The sequence below is a fragment of the Passer domesticus genome, chromosome 2 (genome assembly GCF_036417665.1).
Source record: "Passer domesticus isolate bPasDom1 chromosome 2, bPasDom1.hap1, whole genome shotgun sequence".
NCBI classification, from domain to species: Eukaryota; Metazoa; Chordata; class Aves; order Passeriformes; family Passeridae; genus Passer; species Passer domesticus.
In genome coordinates, this window is record NC_087475.1 from 107795546 (window position 1) to 107823054 (window position 27509).

Consider the following 27509-nt stretch of genomic DNA (forward strand, 5'->3'; position numbering starts at 1 on the left):
TCCAGCTCCCTGGAGATATGCAGTTTCCCTCAGGATCTATGTACCATCTTGCACTCTAACTCTTGAAGATCCCAAACCGCTTCAAAATGTCCAGAAGCTGCTCTCAAAGAAAAAGTCCTACAATGAAAAGGCAGTGCTGGCCATAATAGTCCCTTTGTAGTCTGTCAACTAAACAAAACCAAATTACTCAACAAAAACACAAAGCTGTAATTTTGAAAAAAACCTTCTATTGAAAAGTTGTGGAAACACTGGAAAAAGTATAAGTTAACTGCTCGTCAGTGTGCCAAAAATGCATAAAATGACTTCCTCCTATACAGCAGCTCCAACATGTTAACAACATGATTTGCAAGTCTGCCTTCTCAGACCTCCAAAAGAGGTGGCTGCACACACAAGAAGGCTCTTCTGATGAGTTACACCAGCCTCTCATAGAACAGAAGATAGGCTTGGGAGCCCAGCACTTTGGACACAGAGACAGGCTGTACGTGGGTATCGCTGATGTGGAACCATTGACCTTTGACTGGCTCAGTTTCTGAAGCTGTGAAAGAAAAAATTTAGGAGCAAAAGTTATTACAAAGAATTGAAGCAATCAGTTTTGTTACTGTTCTTCAGTAAGAATCATAGAGTACAATCATAGAATCATTGAGTTGGAAAAGACCTCCAAGATGGAATCCAACATGTGACTGATCACTGCCTTGTCAACCAGACCAGAGCACTGAGTGCTACATCCAGTTGTTCCCTGAACACCTCCAGGAATGGGAATGTTGCCACATCCTTGGGCAGCCCCTTCCAATGCTTAACCACCATTTTGTCTTCTTTTCTTCCTAATATCCAACCTGAATATCCCCTGGCACAGCTTGAGGCCATTTAGTCTCATCTTGTCACTGGTTGCCCGGGAGCAGAACTGGACATCCACCTCATTACACCCTCCTTTCATGCAGTTCTGGAGAGTGATAAGATCTCCCCTGAGCCTCCTTTTCTCCAGCCTGAGCCCTCCCAGCTCCCTCAGCCAATCCTTATATCATTTCACTAGATTCATTGCCCTTCTCAGAGAACTTATCAGCCATGGCAGGAGGTTGGAACTACATGATCTTTAAGGCCCCTTCCAACCCGAACCATTTTGTGATTCTGTAAGAAATAATTTGTAAAATATTTAATTATTTACCTTGAGATTGTCCTCGAAGGACAAGATCAGAGAGGTGGTTGTTCATAGCTCTCATTTTAACATAGGCAGTGTAGTGCCCAGACCTCATTGTTCCGCTGTGTTCAACAACTCCATAGAGAGAGTACAAGACCTTTGTATTCCCTTCAGCCACATTCTAGAAAACCACAAGTTTAGCTATGTCAGTCAAGTGCTGGGTTTTAAAGAATGTAAACTCTTTGATTTTTTTGCTGATGAAATGGAAACTGATCATTAGAGACTCATGCAAGCACTACAAGTTATGAGCAGCGAAGTACACGTTATCACACAAAGTAACAGGCTTGACAAACATTGTACGAAGATTTTGCTATGCTATGTTGTGAAAGCACATTAGAACAAGAGAACAGAGAATCTGATTGTTTTCCCACTTACTTTACATTTAGCTGTACAGAAAGGAGCCAAGTCTATCACTTCTGGGAACTTGATATGCTTGTTAACCTTCTGCAGATTAAATCCAGCCTTAAACAACCAAAGTAGAGGGAAAACCCCATAATGTTAAAATGGAGCATATTAAAACCATGCTTAGTTACTAAATGTTTCAGGTTAAAGTTTCAACAATACAAATTAGTTTTACATTACACAAAACTGGGAAAAAGCAAGTTTTTTTCTCTGATGTCCAGTATTCCAGCATTATGTCCTTGCCCCCACATGCTGCACTGGAGCACAAGTTAAGACGGCTCTTCAGCTCACTCATATATTAATGTAATGGTAGCAGAAGTGGAAAAAGAATCAGCTCTAATGCACTTCAGTAACTATGAGGACAACTCTTGCCTCTCAGATACTGTAACATGCCTGAGGATCTGATCTTAGAACATCCGAACTGACGCAAACTGCTCCCACCTTAATCAAACAATCGTCCAGTATCAAACTGGAAAAACAAAAGGAGATGATGATAAATGTTATTTTCTTCATATTACAGTCTCTTGGATGAGGCTACACATTTCCATTTTCTATAAGAAATTGGTTTTCGTCTAATTAAAGTTGCCTACTCTATTTTTCAAGTATATTGACCAAAAACACCAAACAGGCTTAAATTTAGAAGTAGTGTTCCTTTCCTTTCCTTTTTCCTTTGCCTTTTCCATTCCCCTTTCCTTTTTCCTTTGCCTTTTCCTTTCCCCTTTCCTTTTTCCTTTGCCTTTTCCTTTCCCCTTTCCTTTTTCCTTTCCCCTTTCCTTTTTCCTTTGCCTTTTCCTTTCCCCTTTCCTTTTTCCTTTCCCCTTTCCTTTTTCCTTTCCCCTTTCCTTTTTCCTTTGCCTTTTCCTTTCCCCTTTCCTTTTTCCTTTGCCTTTTCCTTTCCCCTTTCCTTTTTCCTTTCCCCTTTCCTTTTTCCTTTGCCTTTTCCTTTGCCCTTTCCTTTCCCCTTTCCTTTTTCCTTTGCCCTTTCCTTTTTCCTTTGCCCTTTCCTTTGCCCTTTCCTTTTTCCTTTGCCCTTTCCTTTCCTTTTTCCTTTGCCCTTTCCTTTCCCCTTTCCTTTGCCTTTTCATTTCCCCTTTCCTTTTTCCTTTGCCTTTTCCTTTCCCCTTTCCTTTTTCCTTTGCCCTTTCCTTTCCCCTTTCCTTTTTCCTTTGTCCTTTCCTTTCCCCTTTCCTTTTTCCTTTGCCCTTTCCTTTCCCCTTTCCTTTTTCCTTTGCCCTTTCCTTTCCCCTTTCCCTTTTCCTTTGCCCTTTCCTTTCCCCTTTCCTTTGCGTTTTCCTTTCCCCTTTCCTTTTTCCATTGCCTTTTCCTTTCCCCTTTCCTTTTTCCTTTGCCCTTTCCTTTCCCCTTTCCTTTTTCCTTTGCCCTTTCCTTTCCCCTTTCCTTTCCCCTTTAATTTTTCCTTTGCCTTTACCTTTCCCCTTTCCTTTTTCCTTTGCCTTTTCCTTTCCCCTTTCCTTTTTCCTTTGTCTTTTCCTTTCCCCTTTCCTTTTTCCTTTGCTTTTTCCTTTCCCCTTTCCTTTTTCCTTTGCTTTTTCCTTTTTCCTTTGCTTTTTCCTTTGCTTTTTCCTTTTTCCTTTGCTTTTTCCTTTGCTTTTTCCTTTGCTTTTTCCTTTCCCCTTTCCTTTTTCCTTTGCCCTTTCCTTTTTCCTTTGCCCTTTCCTTTGCCCTTTCCTTTCCTCTTTCATTCTTCCTTTGCCTTTTCCTTTCCCCTTTCCTTTTTCCTTTGCCTTTTCATTTCCCCTTTCCTTTTTCCTTTGCCTTTTCCTTTCCCCTTTCCTTTTTCCTTTGCCCTTTCCTTTCCCCTTTCCTTTTTCCTTTGCCCTTTCCTTTCCCCTTTCCTTTTTCCTTTGCCCTTTCCTTTCCCCTTTCCTTTTTCCTTTGCCCTTTCCTTTCCCCTTTCCTTTGCGTTTTCCTTTCCCCTTTCCTTTTTCCATTGCCTTTTCCTTTCCCCTTTCCTTTTTCCTTTGCCCTTTCCTTTCCCCTTTCCTTTTTCCTTTGCCCTTTCCTTTGCCCTTTCCTTTCCCCTTTAATTTTTCCTTTGCCTTTACCTTTCCCCTTTCCTTTTTCCTTTGCCTTTTCCTTTCCCCTTTCCTTTTTCCTTTGTCTTTTCCTTTCCCCTTTCCTTTTTCCTTTGCTTTTTCCTTTCCCCTTTCCTTTTTCCTTTGCTTTTTCCTTTTTCCTTTGCTTTTTCCTTTCCCCTTTCCTTTTTCCTTTGCTTTTTCCTTTCCCCTTTCCTTTTTCCTTTGCCTTTTCCTTTCCCCTTTCCTTTTTCCTTTTCCTTTTCCTTTCCCCTTTCCTTTTTCCTTTGCCCTTTCCTTTTTCCTTTGCCCTTTCCTTTGCCCTTTGCCCTTTCCTTTGCCCTTTCCTTTCCCCTTTCATTCTTCCTTTGCCTTTTCCTTTCCCCTTTCCTTTGCCTTTTCCTTTCCCCTTCCCTTTTTCCTTTGCCTTTTCCTTTTTCCTTTCCCCTTTTTCCTTTCCCCTTTTTCCTTTCCCCTTTTTCCTTTCCCCTTTTTCCTTTCCCCTTTTTCCTTTCCTTTCCTTTCCTTTCCTTTCCTTTCCTTTCCTTTCCTTTCCTTTCCTTTCCTTTCCTTTCCTTTCCTTTCCTTTCCTTTCCTTTCCTTTCCTTTCCTTTCCTTTCCTTTCCTTTCCTTTCCTTTCCTTTCCTTTCCTTTCCTTTCCTTTCCTTTCCTTTCCTTTCCTTTCCTTTCCTTTCCTTCTTCTCTCTTGAAAAGCTAAAGCCTTGAGTCAAAAATTTTTCTACAACTTGGGAATAAACAGGTAAGTGACTTCAGCGTCTGTAAATAAAACTTAAGTTACTTTGCCTTCCTTTTATCCTTCCTTCTGCCCCACAAGGCTCAGAATCCTCTTTTCCACTTCTGCCCACTTGTTATTTATTTGTTATTAGTAAGGGATCCTATTTACCTATACCTACTGAAATATAGGAGCCCATGAGCAGCTGTAATAGTAGGAAACCATTAATGCTAAGATTCTGCTTAATACAGTAAGCAGTAAGAATAATGAGGGAATATGTTGTGAATGCACTCACAAAACAGTATTTTCCATTTAATTAAGGGAATATTCTTTCAGGGAAACACCCTTTAGTGCCTCAAAGACCACAAAACACAATGCTGCACACTAATGCCTTCCGAACTTTGGGGAAAAAACCAAACTAGTTTTATAGAAAATAAAAGTAATGTTAGCATGTTTTCAAGTTAAGGTAATACTACATGCATATGTACACATATATACCTATTACCTTGAGGCTATATACATGTATACATGTGCTACTTACCTGCTGAAACCTCTTTAAGTGAAGAGTTAAAATTGGAGGAGCTAGAGAGATGAGCATCTGCTTTTTGGCATTCGTATAAACATTCTCCTTTTCACCTGCAGAAAAGAAAAATCACCAAAGATTAAAACAAGTGTTTTAAATCAAAACAAATGTTACAGCAGGAATTTATTTTCCCTATTTATACTGTTACAATGTCATCTACTACAAGACCTGAGAAGCTGAGCATTCCCCTTTGATACAATGAATGAAAGTAGACAAAGTTATAGAAGGGATAATCCCCCCACCCTTTACCCACTCAAGAGGCAGACAGGGATATGTTTAAAGTTGTCTTTTAAAAAAGTCTGTCATACTTATGTTGTTCTTTGGTCCACAATGCCTTTGTGTACACACATCACACAGTAGTTTATTGGTCTTGTTAAGTGTTTCATTACGGGTAAATTGATACAAACAATGATGGATTGAATCTTCCTCATGGTTCAGCTCTTCCCTGCTTGCTAGAGTACAAAATGCCATTTCGGGGTCATCTGTAGATACTTCGCATGTCTTAGGAACAGCCTGAAGGCCATCCAAGGTATTTGTGGCACTTGTGTCACTGGCACCCAAGCAGAGTTTTGAAAAGTCTGTAGCAAGCTCTTCCTCATCTTCATTGTCCTCATCCTCCTCTTTCAAAGACAGATTGTCAAGGCCATTGACAAACTTCACAGGAGAATCTAAGCGTTCCATAGAGAGATCCATGCGAGACTCATTTTCTTCCCACTCTTGTTCTGGCTTTCCTCCATTTTCATGCCCGCTCTGAATTTCTGTACTATTTCCCTGTATACTCAAGTCTTTCTGAGTTAAGCAGTGATCTTTGCAATCATGTGAGGATTCCTCTTCTTGCTTCTTATCAGGAGTTTCAAAGCTCATTTCAGTCTCTGATTCTTGGTTGTACTTGGCATCTGTCTCTGGCTGTTCAGTTGTGCAGAGATCTGTCAAGTGAAGCACCTTTCCTTGAAGTTTTTCCTGCCGGCGTTGGCTCTGCTCATTTGAATACATAATAAACAAGAGTACAAAGAAAAAAAGTAAGTATAAATTATATTTAGCATTTCTTACCACTTCTTTATAATCTTTGTTGCATACCATAGATGCACAAGACTGGGGGGGGAGAATAATCCACGATTAAATGATCAGAGGTAATCAGTTCTACTAATACTGAATTTATCCTCACTCAGATGTAGTTCCCACTGCTCCCTGTTACACAGTATTATCAAAAGACAGCTAATTATGCTCTTGCTATCTTCCTGGTATTTCCTGTGTCTGTATTCTAAAGTTTTGTGAATATTCTTGCAATCAATGACTGGAAAACAGTCTGATACAAATTAAGGCTTTTCAGACAGGCAACAAATTCTACTGGATATGATGGTATTATTCCTACCCAGCAACACTCAACAGAACTTCTTAACACCAAAGACATGGTGTAATTGGTCTTTTCAGTTGTGTATTTTGAAAAGAGGAGAAGTTCTAAGCTATCTCTTCCTTCATGTAAACTAAGGAAACAAAAAAGAATTTCTTGAACAGAAACAGCAAGCACAAAGTGAAATACCTATCCAAACCAACCTTTGCTTTTTTTTTGGCCAGTTTCTTCGTTTTTTTCTGAAGGTGCTTACTTGTACCACAGGGCTCATATTTCTGCTTAAGGTAATGGTCATTGATTTTATCCTCTTCATCTTCAGATTCCTTTTCTTTGTTTTTTTTAGTGTTTTCTCTCTTTGCAATTTTCCCTTTCTAAAAAATCCAAAAAGCCACGAAAATAGAGATGTTATCTGAGTTTTCAGCTTAAGGTAATGTTTTAATGATGTAACATACAACTAACTCACACCCTGATGTTAATGGAAGGAGTGTCTCACTTCAGAGAGTCTATATGAAACAGACTGAAACAGTATGAAAAGTAAGGCTATCAAGGGCCAAAATCTAAACCTGTAAAGGGACAACGTCACCTCTGCCTCTAACAGATCTCATTAAATGCACTGAAGAGTAATGTTTTACACAAGCAGAGACATTTTCTGTTGAACTGCCTGCCACAGAATTTGTTTGCTTCTGCTAAAAGGAAACTCATTTTTGGCAGAAGTCAGGAGCCATTTGGCTCTGGGGGTTCCATTCCAATGTTTACGAGTAAACAGTGCTATACAAAAAATCTGAAATATTACATATACGGATTATCAACACAAAACATAAAGCAAATAAAGTACTTTGAGTGTCTGGAGATTGATCAAATAAGTATTCACATACTACCCTATTAACATTTCTTAACTTTATTCCATAACCTGAGTATTAGGAGAGGTGTTCTTGGACTCGGTGCAGGAAAATGGACGAAAAACGTGAAAACAAACCCCCAAATAACTCAAACAATCTGTGATTTTCAAGAGACAATTTATGAGCCACAACTTACAGGAATGACTCTCATTAAAAATCTTATTCTCTATCTTTCTGTGCCATTTTGACTTGCAAAAGAGACTTTTAGAAAGAAGCTTAAATACTCTTCATAATGACTGTATAATAAGTGTTTTCATATGAATAAAAAAAATAAAAGCTAAAAAGTACCTGTGTACAGTTTCTTACCTGAACATCTAGTATGGGAAGTGACAAATCAAGGAAAGACTCATGGACCAAGGATACCTTTAAATGAATAATCAAGAGTCAAATTTAATTTTGTTTGGAAACAGCTGGCTTGCTGTCAATAAGTGTATCTGCACATTTGCGTTCCAGGCCCCCTTTTACTTGTGCACTCAACTGTAAAACATGGCTCATGTACCTCCACAATAGCTTCCACTGACCAAAAATCCAGCAGTCACATTGCCACAGAAATGAGAAGGAAATACTTCTATGAATTTCAGTTATCTAGTGAGACTGCACCTTAGGGCCTAAGAGACTCATAGCTGTAATCCATGGTGATATTCAACTAGTCCATTTGCTAATACACTCAATTACTTCATTCTCAGGATTTATTATCCCAGTAGCATCTTCTTAACTGTTCTCCTGGCACTCCCACAGACTTTTCATTGTGGAAAAGGGGAAAACATAATCCCCTGAATGAAAAAGGAAAGGGCCCCATAACAATTAATTTGCTCTATGATCTGTACCACTGGAAGGTGTTCACTGGGAATCTCGGAGAGAATTCTGGCAGAGGCAGCTGCTGTTGCTGCCCTCTTTTTCTGGAATGTTTTTGAAAGGCACTAAAGAATTAACTTTAAAACACAACGAAAGAAAGATTCCAGCAAATCATTCTCCTTTTTGAAAAGCATGCAGCTAGTCAAGTCTTATTTCTACAGATAGTCACTTTGGGGTTCTCCTGCAGATTACAGGACATAACACTCTAGGTTATTCAAAGCAAGCAGTTTACTTACAGTTCTGCATTCCTCACACATAATTGTGCTGGTTAATTCTCCACCAAATATTCGATCTACAAAACTTTGTATTCCCTTTTTCTTTTCATATTCTGAGAATTCAAAAAGTATATAGTAAAGTTAAAATTATTACACACAATATACTGGAATACCGAATAAAAAAGGAGAATATAACATGCAAGATGTATGATGGGACATATTGGCCTGTTCTGGTTTCCTCAGGATAGCAAGTACAGCAAGATTCTTAAATTAAGAATATTTTGTGTATCAAAATAATGGGGGTGAAAACACATTCCCAGAACACAGCTTCGTTAAACCATACCTCTACCACTTTCTCTGTTCAAATGCATTTTCTTAGAAGTACTGAGTCGCAGTAAGAATTCCTGTTTTCTCTCAAGACTGAAAAACTATCTGAACTTAAAAAATGAGCACCAACTTTTGCCAGACAAACAAAACCATTTTCCTCAAGTTGTAATTTCAGAGTAATACAGTCTTAATTTAAATTGTCAGATCATCTCCTAAGTCATGTTGAAAAGTTTAAAATTTCTTCTTTTCATTGTTTGGAGTTTTTCTATACTACTGTTAGGTAACAATGAACTGTGAGCAGCTGCATAAATTATATTAACATACTAGTATTTTAATTTCTTACATATTTGAATTATTAATCATTGCCCAAACATATTTTAATGTATGATGTCTACAGAATCAACTCTCTCTTATCCTGTTAAGAAGGAAATGCCAACAAAGTTCAGTAAGACATTTAAATAGAGACTAAAATTTAAAATATTTTGAATATAGACTAAATTTTATTCTAGATACAGGCATACTCAAGAGGTCATAAAGTTGTACAAATAAACATGTATCTTTTAGTTGATACTATTAATGTTACTTTATATACTTCAACAGAGGAGATTTTACAAATTACTGATGCTGTGATAATTTACCTTTAATTTTCTTTTTAAGTTCTTCTTCATTTTCTTTGTTAGAGTCACTCAGCGCCTTTAGCATTCCAACACTTATTTGCTGAAATTTTCAAAACAAATATACTCTGTAAAATTTCCTAAAATAATTCAGTTAGCTAGTTCATTTTATGATGTGTTTCATATGGAGGAAAAAGGATAATCTTCACCAATTAAGAGAATCAATACAAACAACACAAATACCTGCAGAACTACACAATAGCTCCTGTAGATACCAAAAAAAAAGAATCAACAGAGAATTGCAACCACAATGTTCTAATTAGTATGTAAGAAAATCAGTCTAAGGATTAAATACTTGCCCAAATTAAAACTGGCAAAAAAGCCAGGAACTTCTACAAGTGTGTTTCAGAAAGTAAAACGTAAGGATATTCTTTAGGGTGCCCACACATACCCCAAACCCACTTTTTGTGTGGGTTCTCTTTGCTAATAAGCTTCAAGTGAGTGCTACGGACAGCACAACCACATTACAGAAGTTGACATATCTCAGGAAGTCTGTTCTTTCTCCCCTCAGCAGAAGAAAGAGTCTGGGTCCAGGTTATGAAGAGAAAGGTATGCATAACTATGACTTCAGCACCCACCTGGATTTCTTCTGCTCTCATTCCATCAAGTAGGTAACGAAGCAGTTCATGACTGTCTTGCTGCTGATAACCTTTGAATCGTATTGCTCTGTTAAATGAAATTGTAAAGTATAACTGAACTCAGAGATAAAGCAAAAATGATTAATGGCAAACACACATGGACAGTCCCCAGAATGTAAGTATATAAAAGCAACAAGTGTTTACATATCGTATTTTCTAAAAATATGATGCCAGCTACTCAGTATGTAACTGACTAGCTTCCATTTTACTCCTATTTATTTTTATTTTGCTCATCTTTCAAAAATTAAGTATTCTACAAATTTTATATGCTGTGTTCTGAGCTAGAGATAAGAAAGAGGGAAAACTGACAGTCTTAAACAACAAACTTTTTCATACCTACTATTGTACAGATACTTACTTTTTACAAACCTGAGCAAAAAGTTCCTTAGGAGTCACTACCCCTTTTTTTGTCTCTTGCATTTCTGTCACAAAATGATGCATGGCTAGTGTTAAAGGACCCGGATGATCTAGTTTTATTAGCTGAGGTTCCTGTTTGGAAGAAAAGCAAATTTTGCCTTAATTCGGTGGCAGATTCTTTTGCAGTAAGTTTTTCCTTTTCAGTTCCTGAAAATGTTATTGTCAAATAGAATACCCAAAATTAGAAAATGGCAATAAGTTAACCGTACAAAAAGGATGTGTGGTTTATCATGAAATGATAGCGCAATTCACTTATATATTGCTTAGTTCAAAGTCTGGATTTCTTACCTTTACTAGGGAAAAAACCCAATTTCTTAAAAAAGGTTGTGCATTTTCTGTCATCCAAATCTCTAACTGTAATGGCAGGTGTGCTATTTAAGTCAGTGCTACAGACATCCTCTAATTTCCTATTTTGCATTTAGACAAGTGGCACTATAGCAAGAGTTACACATTTTCATCCTTTAAATAACATCATCATAATGCAAGCGCTCCTTCTATCAGAGTATTGAATCACTGCTCTTACACTCTGAACAAAATATCTCCACTGACCTCAGAAGCAGCTTTATAGAAAGCAGTGGTGAAACTCCTGCCGATTTTACACCCTAATCTTGTTACTATTTAGCTGGGACATGTAGGAGAAGGGACTGTAAGCAACCCTGCCCCTGATGAATCATGGCTGTGCTAATTATCAAAGAGTGGAAACAACCTTGCCTGTCCAGTGAGGATGGGTGTTATAAAAGAGTGGGTTAGCTAGCCAAGGGCAGTCTGCTGGGGATGGAGTTGGAGTCTGCTGGCTGGCTGTGCTGTGTGTAGGAAGCTGGCAACAGGAACAGCTTTAAAACTGACAGATAAGTATGGCTGGTTTCCTTAACAGACTAGAAGGTGAGGACACACACTACAGAGGTCAAAGCATATTACCATGCATAGCTCAGGTGACTCAATTTTAATTGTTGTGCCAGGTATTTTAGCTTCTTTAAGCAGCTCCCTCAGGACTGGAGTTTGTGATAAATTCTGTAGAACACAAAAGACAGAAAGAGATTGGAAAATGGGGACAACAGGAAGGGCAGTTGAACTCTTCTAGTCATGGAATTTGTAGCAATCAGTTTAGCAGCAATTTATTTTCCCAAACACAGAACTGAAGTGGTTAATTACCACTCTAGAATTCCCACCTGTGTTTAAGATTAAAAGGTACATTCCATATAGCTAATAGGACCTCCAATGCCCTCTATAAGCATTACTTCATATTGCAGAAACCCTAAATGTATTTTTTTATACAGACTGATCTTTTGACAAGTGTATTTACTAGTGTCTGTTTCTAAAAATTCAAAGGATAAAATGCAATGTATGTATTTGCTAGGTTTAAAAAGTGCTTAAAAGTAAATCAAAAGCAGTATACTAAAATCTGCAAGTACAGTGGGAATTTTGTTTGAGTAAAGCTTCAGTATCAAAAAACAGAGCACAAGATAATGTTAGTTTCAATACACATGAAAGAACAAGTTTATTATACATTTCTGACCTGAACGAGTCACACAAGATGGCAATGCCTGCAACTTGCTTATCCTGTTTTTTTCATCCAATATTTCATTTTGATTTCCTTTTGCTGAGAGAGACATTTTTATTACAATAAACACCCATGGTTTTTGAGTACTAATCTCTTATAATCTATGAGGTCACAGGGGTGATGTGTCTGACTATTTCATATTTTTAAAAAATAACTGGAAGTTGGCAAGCTTATTTATGTCAGTGAAAAATGCTGTCCCTCAAGGACAAGGCAGTTTATTGTATTTCCCCTTAGAGCAAATCTGAACCTGCAGCTCCATTTCTTCATATTTCTCTGGGCCAACACACTATTTTAGAAAGAAGCCATCATTCCTGGCAGATAAAAAAACCACATTCTAATTGTGTCACTGTAAAATGCTGGAGGCAGGGCTGTTGTGGGCTGTTTTTCATTTTGTTTGTGGCTTTTTTTCCTATTCACAGTTCTTCTAAAATCAACAGCAAGTCCTGTACCTGCATCACCGCATTAAAGAAACATGTATTCCCCAAGTTACTAAGTCCTTTCACAGTGATTCCTCCATTAGAAGTTGAATGAGAATTTTCTTCTTTAAGTGAAACTTCTTTTTCTTGCTCATTTTTGCTGTCTTTTTCTACTTTTTTATTTTCAACTTCCTTGTTTTCTTGTTTTTCTTCTGAAATAATAAAAACATATCACATGTTAACATAGTTATAGGATATAGGCTAGGAAAGATTATTATAGCAGGCAGCAATCTATGATGTTTAGAGCTTATACAATTGATTCTTTAATTTTTAAATACAAAACTACTGGTTTAGCCTCTCAAATTGTCTAGGTAATAGAATTTAAAAAACAAACAAAACAACAAATCGCGAACCCCCTGAAATGCCGTTTCAAATCAGCAAGCAAATTAAACATCTCTTGGCACACGAGCCATTTATGCCAACATACTCTGAAATTCTTCAGAATTCGGAATGTTCCTGTCAAAATCACCTATGTGAGGGCTTTCTACAACATCCAACTGGTTCCCACTGTTAAAGCACTCTCATATTCATTTCATGTACCTAAACAGATGATCCTGAAAGGTTTATAGTCTTCAAGATGAGTTAAAAATATTTTCCCCCAAATTATTTTGGTGCATTGCTGAAAATTTCAATGGCCTGTTTAATAAAGCTGTAAGGGAGGTCCAGGCAATTTTCAAAATAACATCCACACTGGTTCTGCCAGTTTGGCAGTCAGCTATTGGTTAGGTTTCTGGTAAATAGGGCTGAGAGCTAATACTACCTGTAAAATCAAGTAATACAAGTCCAGAAAAAGCAAGGAAAACAGACAATACAACCTTAGGACAAGAAACAGATGGATGAACAACAACACACAGAACACATGAAACAGGCAACAACTGCACTCAAGTATTCACTGGTTTTCCAGTTCAAATCCAAGAAGAAAATTTTGGCAACTGGTATGAAGTTCAAGTGTGTGTCTGGGAAAGACTGACCACTCAAAAAACTCTGCTCCCTATGGGAAAACCTCAGTTGCTTTCTGAAAAAATTGAATTCAGAGCCAGCCATGTGGCATTGCTGGATGTTTGTGTTCCATTTCCCACAAGGCCTGTGGTTTCACCCAAGTGTTGGAATTTCTTACAGTCATTTGTTATAGCACTTATTTTCATACGCAAATTCATCCAATTTTTCTAGTGGAAACGCCTTGTACAAAACTAGTTTTGCCATTATGGAAACTAGAGGGTTTTTCCTGGGTTTGTTTTCTTTTAAACAATCGTATTTTACAGATAGACTGCAGACTGAACACAATATTTTAGAGTCCTAAAATCACTGCAGCTGCCTAAACTAAACGTACAGATCCAGTGACAAAACCTCTGTATACTACTCCTTCCATTAGGATATGTGCTGCAACAGCTGGAGACTTAGTCATTCCTAATACATTCAAAAATAACCACAAAAATACTTCAGAAAAATCATATAAAATTATCCTTAAGCAAGGAGAATTTTTCTTTAGTCTCAAGACAGACTGAGCAACACCAATGAATAAACAAGGCACCCTAAGTACTGAAATGCCTTTTTGCAGAAAAACTGAATGTCGCATTTTAAAAAGTCACAGTAAAACTGTCTTTTTTCTGCCTATTCTCATATGTTTTGCCTGTAAATGTTTAGGGGATGATGAGCAAAATCCTGATCTAATTAGATCTGTGGGCTAGGACGTTACTTAAGCTATCAAAATTGTGACAAAGAATACTAAAAAAGGGGAGAAATTAGTTTTTCCCTTTACCATAGGGAGTGAAATCTAATTTAGTGTAAATTCTGGATTTATAGTACTGTCTCCAACACTTAGGATACCTTCTGATTTACTCTATCTATACTATAATTACTTACCTGCATGTGATGAGTCAATACCAACTTGTTTTCTAACAAAATCCACAGTCTGGCCGAAAAGGGTTGAAGTTTTATATGGAACTTCATTATCACATAGGTAGCACCTGTCTCCGCCGCCCCCAAAAGAAAACAATTAATCCTATTTTTTTTCTTATTATTTAAAAATCCTAAGCTATTTACTTTTTTTTAATGCAATTCATTACACAAAGTTATAAAATTGCAAGGTTTTAGTGTAAGATTTATAAGTCTTAGAGAAGAATTCAATCTACTTGTCACAAAAATAAAACACTTTAAAATTATCTTCAGTAAATTATTTTGGTGACTGGCGGTTGCAGTTCACAAGTATAAATTAGACTTTTACAAGATATGCTTAGAAACCTGCAACAAGAAAAGGAAAAGCTTGGAAACTTTGCCAAAATCAAGAAACTAAGATATCAAGCCTTAAAGGAAATGACTTTTGAATATTATGGCATGGAAAAATATTTTGAATATTCTAGCCAAGCTTAATTGTATTTAAGTCAGATAAGAAATAATTCAAGTGTCCACCCTTAAACCTGCAGACTTGTATTTGCTCTTTTACTGCTGATACAAACACCATTTGTCTCTTTATGAGGAAAGAAGCATATGGTTGTGCCACTAATGTGCTTTAGAGAAAAGCATAGGAGAAGCTGCAGTCATAAAGGCTCGAGAAGGGTAAAACCATGACAGGACACAAACATCTGAAGGAGTTTTGCACCTACCAATTTTGTAGTTCCACCCAATCAACTCTCTGAAGTACTGATACCTCTGCATTTTGGAAAGCACCAATTACAGTTCTTAGGCAGATTTCAGGATTACCATAAGTCAGCCTCAATTTTCTGATATTAAAAGCAGAAGAAGTCTGCAGCAAAGTGCTTCTGCAGATCTCCAGCCTCTTTGGCATTAGCTATAGTCATCACATTTTCTCATGTTTCATTAAAAAAATTGACTCAGCTTTTGATCCCTGATTGCTTGTCTATTGTCTATCTGATTAATAATAAAAATAGATATTCTCACTCCTGCAGTAAAAAAGGATAGTTACTTCCATTGTGTGTTTCAACACCATAACCTTCTACCTGTCAAAAAGATTGTAGACAATCTTGAAAGAATCAAGGTATTGGAAAAGGTTTTGTTAGTGATGGCTGTTTGACCAGCACTGAAAATAAGTACAACAGCAGTTGTAAACCCAAAAGAGCAGAACTTAGTGAATACCTGGAACTCTCCCTTTCCTCTCCACACATCTTTAAATTCTTTACAGTTCTTATTTATATCCAATTTGAATCACATGTGCATGCACACCACAGAGAGATTTGGTCAAACATTCATATCATTAATAAAAGAATTTTTATTAGAATTAGAATTTTGATTAAAATTTTGATCCAAATTTCTGCACTAGACCCATTGTGAAATACAGTTCTTTACAGTGGGTTTGATCTATAACTAATTTATAGCCAATATATCAATGTTTGAATCATTTCTTGGGCAAGTTTGTACAACCAAGAAATTCTGGAAGGAAGTCAAAACATCTTACTTCCACAACTTCCTCTTATTTGCAAATATTTTGATTAAAAACCAGGGAAAATAGAGCACTTCAAACCCACAATTTTAACATTAATTTAAATTTACAAAGACAAGCTCATTAGTTCATTAGTTATAATGTAACTGACAATGTCCATTTCCGTTCTAGAATTCATTAAAAGTAGCAATCATAATATGTAAGTGCTAAGTATGATCAAATAGAAAATGTTATGTAAAATGAACACAGTGACAGATACTAAGTTGCAAAACCACATTACTAAGCAAAACAAAAACTCTATGTCAATTACAGTATTTCTATATAGCACAGTTTAGAAAATTAGGGTTCCCCCTCATATATACAAGTATAAAATTACTTTTGCGAGAACCAAAAACTACCAGGGATGTGGATTTTGTATTGCTTGATCCAGAAGCATCTCGTAATTCTAGCTATGCTTCCTGTCTATATGTAGTATTAAAAACTCTTATTTACACAGGAGATAAAAGTAAGGTTGTCACTAAGTCCACATCAGAAAAGAACCTTCTCCCAAGGTCAAAACTTAAGATTTGGAGCTACCGATCAACATTTGTGTCCATGTGTCAGTATTCTGACCAAGTAAAAAACAGTAAAATATTAAGTCAACCACATTTACTAGCTGGTCAAGTTCAACCTCAATTATGAAAATTTTCTAATCATAAATCTTACGGGAAAATAACACTTATTTTGCAAATCTCAGCAAAGACTGCTGGAAATTACATGTTTGGAAACACTTCAATATATGCCTAGAGAGAAATCTCAGAATTCCCAAAGAAAGGATAAACTATATTCCAGCCTCTGTTGCCCTCCAGCTCTGTCTTGTGCTGCCTGATGACTCACCATACACTCCAGTTGTCCAAATTGAGAACCAAACAGTGGGGATCTGATCTTGGTTTTTCATAATGCTTTAAAGCATGCTGGCCTGGAGAATTTCTGCCACAGCCCTACAATATTGATAACCACAAGTGTCACAAAATCCATCTGACTGCCAATGAAACATATGTAAGTTCAGAGTAAAAACAAAGTATTACAATCAAAACTGTTCAATGATGTTCAATTAACTGGGATCAACAGATGGACATCTATTTTGAAATATTTATTTCTGCACATGGATAAATTACTGGGTGCAGAATAAAGCTGCTATGGGACTGAACATTTAATGAATGAATTCCAGTCTAAACACCTGAAAGAATGAAACAGAACCAAAACATCTTCACATGCAGAGTTTTAAGTTTCATGAACTAACATGAGCATTAATATCTTGTAAAAATACCCCTAATACAAATTAGGAGTATTTTTATTTTCTCTGCAAAATAATTCAAACTTTCTAGGAAAACCAGTCCTCAAGGCTGTTTTAGCCTTAAGACTGCTAAATGGCTTTAAGCCATCTTCCAAGTACTTCATTTGACATTCAGAGCAGACATTTTTCAATCACACTCTACAGTATACAAAGTCATCTAGGTAGCACCATCTTTACAACCAAAAAAGAGAATATAAGAATTTAATTAGAAACTCTCTTGTTCCATTGCACCATAAAACACTGAAAGGTATTAAGACAAATTAACAACAAAAGAGATACCCTATGGCCACATTTTAGGCATAACCATATCGAAGTGCCTTCATCAGTCTCCTTCTCCTCATCCTTCTCTTGTGTCTTACTGTCTGCCTTGCAGTCCTGACAAACATGCCACTCCACATTCTGCAGCGACTTTCTCACTTGCCCTTGGTCCACTCCTTTACGAATATGCTTGCACACAGGTTCTACAAATTGAAAAGCACAAGAAGGATGTAGGTAGCATAAAAAATGGAAGCTTTGGAGAGACTGGAAGTAATCCAGAAGCTAGAATAGTCTTTCTAGAGCCAATGAAACACAGACAATTTATCAGAGTATCAGAAAGAAACCTTTTGTTACCACCACTGACAATATGGGGATACTGTTGCTGCATCTAAACTTTGAGCTGTTTTTATTTCTCAGATAGTTTCAGACCTGTCACACTATCTTTGTTTTGGCAAGATTACAGCCTCAAGATTGCAAACTTCCATTGGCATAAACTGGAATTGGTGCAGAATTTTGTACCTCCAGTTCTGTTTCCATCCAAGATTACAGGATTTCATCACAGTGCTAATGCTAGCCAACAAGAGACAAACACAGATATTCAGCATTCTTTTAGCCTTTCTGAAAAGCATAAGCTTCATCTACAAAATTGTCCTTTAAAAAACAAACAAAAAAATTTTGTATATTGGCAACTACTGTTGAAGTGGAATTATTCACCATGATTAGTCTTAGTTTCATTTGTAGCTTTACAGGTCTTTGTAGTCATAAGATAACCTATTCATGGGCAAAAAATTGAGATGCCAGCAGCAACTAGAACATAACTGGTCTCTTTGCAGGAGAAAAAGAGGAACAGTTACAGCAGGCGTTGACCCTGACTCCAGGAAACAAACCCCCAACATCCCCAAGAACCAAACCAGACAAAAGCAGATAAAAAAAGGCATCCATTAGAGACAGAAGCTAACACAAGAAGATCAGGACAATCAGGAAACCAAACCACAGTGTACTTAAACAGGCCATTCCACCAAGCCTCCTCAAACTACAAGTCCTCTCTCCCTCAACTAAGTTAATCTGGTTCAAATGACTTCCCAAAAAAAGATGAGAAAGACACAATCTGTGACCTGGCAGATAAGGTAGTAGAAGAGAATGCTACTCAACATAAGTAAAAAAAAGCTACAATAACCAAGGTAAACAAGACAAAAAAAATTCACAGGTGAGGTCCAATGGAGCTAGGAGAGTAAAATTTAGTATCTGGGATTAGGAACTATTTGGGACAGAAAGAAGAGATTTTAACCAAAAAACACTATGAGAGCTGAAATGCCCAGAGTCAGTACCAAAGTAGCTGCTAGAATAAAGGCAACCTGCTTCATGAAAAGTATTTTAGTCACAGCTTTTACTGCTAAAGCAAGAATCTTCTGCAATAAACTTTTCACTAGGAAAATGCAACTTAAGCTTGGCAGCTGACTCCCCAAACCCTTTATATTCTGAGTAATTTTACACAATCTGTGTCACTAAAGAACTGTGTTTGAGTTTCCTAAAAAAAAACAGAAACTAATCTCAGCTTTTAAGACAGGATTATTATTTTCTAGCATACTTAGAAAAGTCATGATAACAATATTTCTTGCTAGACTTGGTTTCAATTAAAAATCCAGATTTTGTACACGCGACTTCAAAGTCAGTGAGTAATGTGAAGGCCTTCTAATATTAATCAGCTTTCAAGCCTTCTCTGAGGTTAAAAGAAACATTAGGTCCACAAACTTCTTCAAGGAAACATACTCAGTATATCCGAAGACTCATCAGACTGTGCAGCTTTGCCTTTGATGCGTTTCTTGCCCATATTTGATGTCTGTAATCGTTCCTAAAAGGAAGAGTGACCTAAAAAAGAAAAACAGTAAGATTAGAAAGTAGTTTTAGTTGTCCTTCTTCATTGCTACACAAGTTATTTATATGGCAAAGCTGTGCCTTGAGGTGAATTAACTTGTTTTGACATTTTCAAAACAAACAAAATATTAATTATAGTTTAACATTAAACAATTGTAACTGTTGCATAGAAAAGATCACAGTGTGAATTACAAAACCCAAATGATTTAAAATGTTAAATCAAAAGCATTGCACAAAATAACAAGACTGGAAACTTCATTATCAAAAATCCTATAAACTTTAAGGACTTAAAGCAACACCACAGAAATTTTATGAAAAAGAATTGGTTTTGTCCCAATTCAATCTTGAAGAATTTGCAACCTTTTTATTTTGTTGACTGCAAATTTCCTGTGTCTTTGATGAAATCTGACACAAGTAAAATACTCTTAACATATTTGAAAATACATAGACCATGGGAATTGCGATTTCTCAATTTCTTCTCTGGGGAAGATTTACCATCACCTTCCCTACATATCAAGCAAATAATTCAGACAGGTCTGTTATCCACGATACCTGTGGACCCTTCTCAACAAGAGTGATCTTCCACTTTGGAGTCCTAACCCCAGTGCTTGGCTTCAGATAGGTGGCTACTGCCCATGTGACAGAACATTTTCAGTTTCTACTCTGTGTGGCAGCCTGCATTGCTGCTAGCAAAGTCCAGAGTGTAAAGAAGCAAAGAGGGCCTTTGCATAATATCCACAGATGTTTTATTCAGGCGCCCAGTAAGATCAGGTCCCAGGCACACACACACAGAGGGACCAAGCTTTTCAGTCTCTGAGAGACCTGGGGGTGAGCCTGGTCTTGGGGCAGCACAAAGATAAGGGCCAGTCAGGGAATAGGGAATGGCTCAGGGACATAGGAGCAGGGGAATGAGCCAATGGGGTCTTAACAGCTTTTTGAGGTAACTTTCTTGTGTCTCCCTAAACCAGGGAATGCCCCCCTGGGTGTCCACAAGTCTGCAGCCCCTGTACCTTACCTGACAAAAGATAATCCAAAAATCTCAGGTAAGCTTAAAACTCACATTGTACAATGAAAACAAGGAAGCTAAAAGGGTTCAAAATCAAGTCTCTAATATTTGCAGGACAGGTTAACCCTGCTGCCCACCCTTCACGTAAACACAACGAGCATCAAATCTGTATCAGTGAACCCTTCCAAATTAATTTCTTTGCTTGCACGTGGCAGCACACAAGACCCAGGGCACCACTGTCTGCTTGGAGCTGTCAAAGCCAAAATAATTAAGTCATACCAAGAGAACTGTGAAATACCAAGCTGTGTTTCGTGTCAGGTACATACAGGAAATGTAGTATCTGTGATTGTTGTATATGTGGAAACTGACCATGGGACAGTCATAAAGACAATTCTAATAAATAACTGAGGAAGTAAAGCATGGAAGAAGGCCTTTGTTTGCAATTAACCTTTACAATTGTTAAGTTGATTTAGGAGCATTTGAATTAAAGCTTTAAGGATGTTGCTGTTTGACAGGAACTTTCTGCTTCTAGCTAAAAAGAGTTTTGCAATAATAACCTTTTGAAGTATAATTTTAGAATATCGCTTGTAGTAAGTATCTTTGAAACTATAGCTTTAGAATATATAAAAAGGAAACATGCTTATCTCAACGCCTTAACAAAATATTGAAAAGCAGCTTGAGAAAGGAAGATGAACATCAACTCAAGGATTGATAGGTTCGACCAAGGGAAGCTGGACATCACTGGTATGAGATTTATAGTCCCTGCAATTAAAAGGTGAACCTGCATCTGGAATCTGGACCTCACCAGCTGGGAGACTTCTTTCTTCTTTTGGAAGCTGGACCCCACCATCTGGGGATACTCTTTGCTGAGATACATCCTGAGAAAAACTAAATCACAATAGTGTATAGAATTGTGATGTAAAAATTGGGAATAGAAACTGCTGAGAAAGCTTATGAACATCCCTATAAATATCTGTAAGCCCCAACTATCGGTGTGCAGTTGGAGGGAAAATTTCCCCCACTGCACCCAGCTCTGTATTGCTCATACTTCACCATCTTTATTAATAAATTGATTGCTGCTTGAATATTGGCCTGGTCAATCTTCTCATAACAGAACCAAAGAGAAGAATTAAGGTGGGGAGGGCTTAGTCATGATGCTCACAGAGGACGTTCTGTATGACAAGCCATTTACACACAGGAGCATGTTTGCATGAGCAGACTCTTAGGGCAGATGACCCAATTGTTGGTGGTGGCTCGGCGGCCACTTCATCAGAATTACCAACTTCTGCAACTTAGCATTCAGCTTGTTAAGAAAAAGAAGTAACTGCTGACCCAACAACCTTCCTCTACAGCACATTCTTCTGCAAAAAGCTACAACACTTGATCTTGTAGATACAATTTTAATTAATAAAATCCTTTCCAAATTGTCCTCGCTCCTGCCGGGAATGCAGGACAGCATCGACACGTGGGGCTGTTAATTTAACCCAAGCTACGCCTGGGCAGACTCGTCCGACTGGCTCTGCACCACGGCAAAGCCCTCACCAGGAATGCACAGCCGAAACGACCGAACCGTTTTATGTATTTTTTTTTTTTTTTTTTAATAAGACAGTGCGGTCTGTAAACGACCAAACGCGCACCTGCATTTGACACACTGGGAAAAAGCCCTGAGAGCCTCGCTCGGGGATCCCGCGGGTTGTGGCGGGCAGCAGGCAGGATCCCGGCCGGCACTTCCCGGCCGGCGGGCAGCAGGCAGGATCCCGGCCGGCAGGATCCCGGCCGGCGGGGAGCAGGCAGGATCCCGGCCGGCACTTCCCGGCCGGCAGGGAGCCGGGAGCGCCGAGCCCGCAGCCCCCCGGCCCGGCCCCACGACCCGGCCCTGCCTGCTTCCGATTGGCCCACGCCATGACCGACAGCTGCCGCAGCCAATCAGGAGCCCCACACGTCGCGGCCGAAGGGACAGCCGCAGCGCGCCGGCGGAGCGAGTCCCGCACTGGGAGGAGAGCGGCCGCGGTGGTAGGAGCGGGGGGGCTCCCGTCCGTCACCCGTCGGTGCGGCGGGGCGAACAGCTTGGCGGCGCACGACTCCACCAGACGGGGCAGACGGCAACCTCTTACCTCGATCACCGGTGGAGAGGCGGCGGTCATGGGCTGCCATGCGTGCTTCTGGCGCGCTGCATTGTGGGGCCGTGACCGGGGGCGGGGTGCGGGACGCGGACGCGCATGCGCAGAGGCCGCTCCGGCTCTCTCCCGACCTGTGCTGTGTGCGGGCCCCGGGGCGGCGGAGCGGTGCCGGTACGTTCGACGGGCAGGACAGCCCACCGGCAGCCCTGCGTTGGTTTGGTGACACACCAGCGCGTCCTGTCCCGCCTCAGGGCGGTGGTAGTTGCGTGGGCTGTCAGTGTGCGTGAGCCAGACTGCCTGGCGGACGCGAGCCGGTTATGGTGGGCTGGTTCATGACTGTTAATGCGGGTTAATCTGCGGCTTCCTCGGGAGGGGCGGGCACTCTGGCCACCGGTGACAGGACCCGAGCAGGAGAGGTTTAGGGTTGGATATTTTAAAAAAAAAAAAAGGTTCTTTTCCCCCAGAGGGTGATTTGGAACTGGAACAGCCTCCTCGGGAAAGTGGTCACTGCACCGAGCTCAAGAAGCACTCGGACAATGCTTTTCAGGCACGGGGTGTGACTCTTAGGTGTGTCCTGTACAGGGCCAGAAGTCAGACTCCATGATCCTTGTGAGTTCCTTGTAACTCGGTGTGTTCTGTGATTCTGTAACATGATTTGCATAGGAATAGTCAATGAATTTTGTCCCATTTCATATTTTATATATATATAAAATATATATTGTATAATATACATTATATTATATATAATGCATATAACAATAATATATAACAATATATAATATATAATATAGCATTATATATTATATATTACATATATATAATATACAATGATATAATACAATATAATGTAATATATATTATATTATATATAATATATTATATTATATATTATATATTATATATATTATTATTTCTTATTCAAGCGATGTCTTTCTTCCCTATATTTTTCTTTGCTCAGGGAACAACAAAAATGGCCAACCAAGAAGAAGCAGAGATACAAATTTCAGAGTTAGATTTGCTGTCTAGCATGTTTCCTTACGAGGAAGAGTTTGCTGTCACAGACCAGCTGGCTCTGGCTGAACTGAAACACTATGTTGAAAATGAGTCTGCAGAGGTGCCATCTTCAAAAGTTCAGTTTACACTGAATGTAAAGAAAGAGATGCCTAATGCCTCTATGGTATTGTAAACAACTTTTTTTTCTTTTTTAATACTACTTTGTGGGGTTTTATGGCTTACATGAAGTAAACATTTCCTCATTTGTTTTTAGGTGGAATTCTCTATGGCCTGTGCTTTACCATTTAAATATCCAACTGTTCTCCCAGAAATTACTGTGAGGTACAACTGCTAATAAAACCATTTATAAGTTAGAGTGTATTGCACAAATACGGTTATGATCAGAGAAAGCAGTCCTTTTTTTTTTTATGGTTTACTGCTGAATTAAGACAGGTTGACAATAGTGCTGAAGAAAAAACAAATATACAAGCTTATGATTTCTCTTTGTGCTCAGCAAATAAGTGAGGGAAAGGGAAAAGTGAAGGAGCCATCACCTGTGCAGAAGGGTTACATGTAGATACTGTTCATAGGTCTGATGCTCAAGAAAAAAATGTGTCTATTTTGATAAAGCTTAAGATTAATTAAAGGGATGAAAAGATAATCAAAGGTCTTACTCTTCCCTTGTCACAATGCTGTTTCTTCCAGCCTTCTGTTCTTTTTATTTCTGTTTAAAGAAGTAGACTTGTGTATTACAGGAGATTAGTTCAGCCACCACACTTACTTTTCAAGTACCTTTTTCTTGATTTTATTTTACAGATTGGGAGTGCTGTTTGTGAATTCAAGAGCTAGCACACCAATTAAATAATTATTAAGATGTTTTCATAACTAATATGAGTTAAATATCAATAGCAAGTGTGTATTATCTAGCTATGTCTGATTTTCTTGGCAACTTGAAGCAAAACTTCAAAAGTTATGAAGCTGGGGAAGTGTCTGGAACACAAGTCCTAATGGGAAGCAGCTGAGGGAGCTGGGGTGGTTTAGCCTGGAGAAAAAGAGACTTGGGGGGACCTTATCACTCTCTAGAGCTACCTGAAAGGAGACTGTAGGCAGGTGGAGATTGGCCTCTTCCCCCAGGGAACCAGTGGCGGGTCAAGAGGAAATGGCCTCAAGTTGTGCCAGGGAAGGTTCAGGTTGGACATAAGGAAGAATTTCCTGATGGAGAGGTTGGTCAGGCTTTGGCAGGAGCTGTCCAGGGAGGTGCTAGAGTCGCTTCCCTGGAGGTGGTCAGTGCATGACTGGATATGGCACTCAGTGCACTGGTTTGGTTGACAAGGTGATCATCGGCCAAAGGTTGGACTTGATCTTGGATGTCTTTCTAAACCTAAGGATTCTATTATTCTGTGTTTTTAAAAGCATGGTAAATTGTAAACACATACATATTTATATGCATTTATGTTTTTCTTTAGGTCGTCGTTATTAAGCCGCTCTCAGCAGATTCTCCTAAACTCTGATCTAAAAGCATACTTGATGCAAAACTTCAGTGGCGAGCCCTGCATGCTGAGTGCGAGGGAATGGGTTAAAGACCATGCAGCTGGTTACATTGACAAAGATCTTTCATCCTTCTCAATGACAGCCTCAGATGCCACGAAGTCAGAAGTCACCGTGTTCACTCGATTGTGGATCTACAGTCATCACATTTACAACAAGCAAAAAAGAAAAAATATTATTGACTGGGCCAAGGAGCTCTCTCTGTCAGGGTTTTGCATGCCAGGGAAACCAGGCGTTGTTTGTGTAGAAGGTTTACAAAGTAGTTGTGAAGAGTTCTGGTCAAGGTTAGTTCTTCTTTATACTTAAATGCCATTAGTAGTTAGAATATTGCATTTTGTCATGTTGTACATGTGGCCAGAAGGTGGGAAATTCAACCACCTGCCAAGCTGTGAAGATCTGTAAAGTATTTGTATTTATAATAATGCATATACAACTCTGAATATCCACTGTACTGTTGGTTGCAACAGTTAAAGAAACTGGTACTGCAAGATGCACATTTATTTCTGTTTTATTTTCCTCTGTGTTTCACTTTTATAGAGATGGACTGCAGTACTCCAGTTGTGTTAGATATGTGTGCTGTTATATCACTTTACATTTGTGTTTAATTCTCCTTACATCTTTTATACTTCTGGGTGGTGCAGACTAAATAAGCATTGTAATTTGATTGTATCAGCTAAGAGTGTATGAGAATGCTTAGCACAGGGAAGACAGAAGTGAGCCCTGAAATAGAAACCACATCCTCATTAATTATTTTGTGAGGAATAGCATTAAAGGTTTCCAGTCCTGAGGAGATAAAAAACTCCCAAGCTTCTGCTTATAAGTGTTTGCATGTGAGTAGTATTTCTGTGACCAGTTCATGAACCATGTGACCATCTCTGTCAAGATATATATACACAAATAGAATTTATTGACTTTTGTGATAGTATTTATTCCTTAATATTTCCCAAAACAGTCTTTATTTTATAGGTAGATTAATATTTCCTCAATTGCTTTCAGGGTAAGAAGATTAACATGGAAAAGAATCCTTATTCGGCACAGAGAAGATGTTTCTTTGGAAGGTGGAGGACATGCTGAGATCCAGAAACAACGAAAGTTCCCCACTTTGGAAGAAAAATGTTTTGATGCACACGGTGCTCGGGGAAATCATATGGACTTGGGGCAACTATATAATTTTTTAGAAGAAAAAGGATGTGCTGACATATTTCAAATGTACTTTGGAGTTGAAGGGCATTCAAGGGGTTGAAGATCAGCAGAGACCCCAGCAGCTACATTTCTAATTTAATCTTCTTAACAGATTCCTTAGCTTTTCTGCAACAGTTGATCAGAGAGGGAATTAATAAATCATGATTCATGTGATGAATCCAGTTTTCAATATAAACAAATATCCAACGAAATCCTAAATAATGAAAATGACTGTATGAATGCTTTGTGCACTTTCTGGTGTTAAGAAGATTTAGGATCCATACCTATTTAAAATGAAAGAAAATGTGTTTGATAACCTACTGGACAGTTACAGAATTGTAGATGGATGAACAGATGGAATATGATGAATGAATATACAAATAAGAAAAGACAAAATTGCAGTGTGGATATCTCAGGAATGAGAACACAATGTTTACATTAATTGTTACTGTTTACATACACTTCATGAAAACTTCTTTTCTAAGCAATCTTCTACTTGTAACCTGAAAGTTTAGTGAGCCATGAGATCATTATTTTTTTAAAAAAGGAACAAAGGGAGCAAGTTTACAAGAGTCTTACTCATGCTGCCAAGAGGAGTTAGGATGCCTACTCTAAGGCATAAGTATTTTCTGTAGGTAAAAGTGTGTGTGCAGGTAAGATAGATACCATTGTGAAAAACGCCAATCACTTGTTTTTGAAATTTTAAACGTTTAATAGTAATAAAATGGTTATAAAAATAGTAATAGAACAATAAAATTTGAACATTTGAGATTAGGACAATATGAGACAATAAAAACAAAGAGATACAGATGTCTGGGTACCTTTTTCTGGGCAAAATAAGCCCGAAAAAGGACACCCGTTAACAGAGGATTAACCCTTAAAAACAATTGCTTGTTGCATATTCATCTATCTCATACATGATGCATAAATTCCATTCAAACACAGGATTCTGTCTGGTCACTGTAAACTTCTTCCTCTTAATCCTCATGCCGTCTGAGCGAGGTGGGAAGAAGTTCGTTTTCTGCTGCTAAGGGAGCAATAAATTCCCTTTCTCTGAAAGATTTAGGTGTCCTGTGGCTTCTATCTGGTGCGAGTCCTTTTTTAAACAAATATCTTACATACCATAGTTTCTATTTTAACATTATGTTATAACTAAAACTATATTTAAGTAATTTAATACAGCATAACTTTCTAACATACACATACAATATTCATTTTAATACTTGCGAAAAGCCAATCATAAAATACACATTTTTCACACCATGGTGGCTGCACTGCATCTGTTATTTTGGTTTGTGTAAAAGCAGCAGTGTACCAAGGATCGGGTTCCCTTATGGCATGCTCAAAAACTCTGAAACGATCCTCAGCCTTCTGAGTTCCCAAATTTTCAGTCCTGTAATACGAAATGCATTATGTTGCGTGTGTTTTTGAG

The 27509-nt window shown here is 38.3% G+C and overlaps 2 protein-coding genes across 16 annotated transcripts; one reads left to right on the forward strand and one right to left on the reverse strand.

The window, feature by feature from the left end:
• Positions 1-207: 207 nt before the first annotated feature.
• Positions 208-22485, reverse strand: USP16 (ubiquitin specific peptidase 16). Of its 9 annotated transcripts, none has more exons than XM_064410496.1 (18): positions 22349-22485; positions 19124-19222; positions 17375-17556; positions 16636-16739; positions 14226-14329; positions 12336-12514; positions 11244-11336; positions 10267-10397; positions 9849-9936; positions 9235-9313; positions 8291-8382; positions 7506-7562; positions 6504-6671; positions 5258-5924; positions 4908-5002; positions 1571-1657; positions 1163-1316; positions 208-535 (listed from the first exon to the last, which is right to left on the reverse strand). In XM_064410496.1, exons 2-18 carry the CDS (start codon positions 19182-19184, stop codon positions 411-413), a joined length of 2466 nt encoding a protein of 821 aa, XP_064266566.1. In that variant the 5' UTR covers positions 19185-19222; positions 22349-22485; the 3' UTR covers positions 208-410. The 9 variants fall into 9 exon arrangements, with proteins under 9 accessions (XP_064266566.1, XP_064266567.1, XP_064266569.1 ...); XM_064410497.1 differs by lacking the exon at positions 22349-22485 and adding an exon at positions 21872-21896; XM_064410499.1 differs by lacking the exon at positions 1571-1657.
• RWDD2B (RWD domain containing 2B) lies at positions 22336-26269 on the forward strand. Of its 7 annotated transcripts, XM_064410522.1 has the most exons (6): positions 22508-22525; positions 22819-22963; positions 23313-23531; positions 23622-23689; positions 24814-25179; positions 25892-26269. In XM_064410522.1, the coding sequence occupies exons 2-6, from the start codon at positions 22955-22957 to the stop codon at positions 26136-26138; spliced, it is 909 nt and encodes a 302-aa protein (XP_064266592.1). In that variant the 5' UTR covers positions 22508-22525; positions 22819-22954; the 3' UTR covers positions 26139-26269. The 7 variants fall into 7 exon arrangements, with proteins under 7 accessions (XP_064266588.1, XP_064266590.1, XP_064266591.1 ...); XM_064410518.1 differs by lacking the exon at positions 22819-22963 and having other exon boundaries at positions 22336-22633; XM_064410520.1 differs by lacking the exon at positions 22819-22963 and having other exon boundaries at positions 22337-22525.
• The last annotated feature ends 1240 nt before the right edge of the window (positions 26270-27509 follow it).

What these genes read in the sequence shown, in the direction of transcription:
- USP16 (XM_064410496.1), bottom strand. Translation starts at nt 19,184, where the DNA reads ATGGGCAAGAAACGCATCAAAGGCAAAGCTGCACAGTCTGATGAGTCT. An exon ending in TTTGCTCAGGTTTGTAAAAA is followed by an intron (nt 9,937 to 10,266) that starts GTAAGTATCTGT and finishes TTCATTTAACAG; the next exon opens with AGCAATACGATTCAAAGGTT. An exon ending in ACTTAAAAAGAAAATTAAAG is followed by an intron (nt 8,383 to 9,234) that starts GTAAATTATCAC and finishes TTGAATTCTCAG; the next exon opens with AATATGAAAAGAAAAAGGGA.
- RWDD2B (XM_064410518.1), top strand. Translation starts at nt 22,454, where the DNA reads ATGCGCAGAGGCCGCTCCGGCTCTCTCCCGACCTGTGCTGTGTGCGGG. An exon ending in AGATGCCTAATGCCTCTATG is followed by an intron (nt 23,532 to 23,621) that starts GTATTGTAAACA and finishes ATTTGTTTTTAG; the next exon opens with GTGGAATTCTCTATGGCCTG. An exon ending in TGTGAAGAGTTCTGGTCAAG is followed by an intron (nt 25,180 to 25,891) that starts GTTAGTTCTTCT and finishes AATTGCTTTCAG; the next exon opens with GGTAAGAAGATTAACATGGA.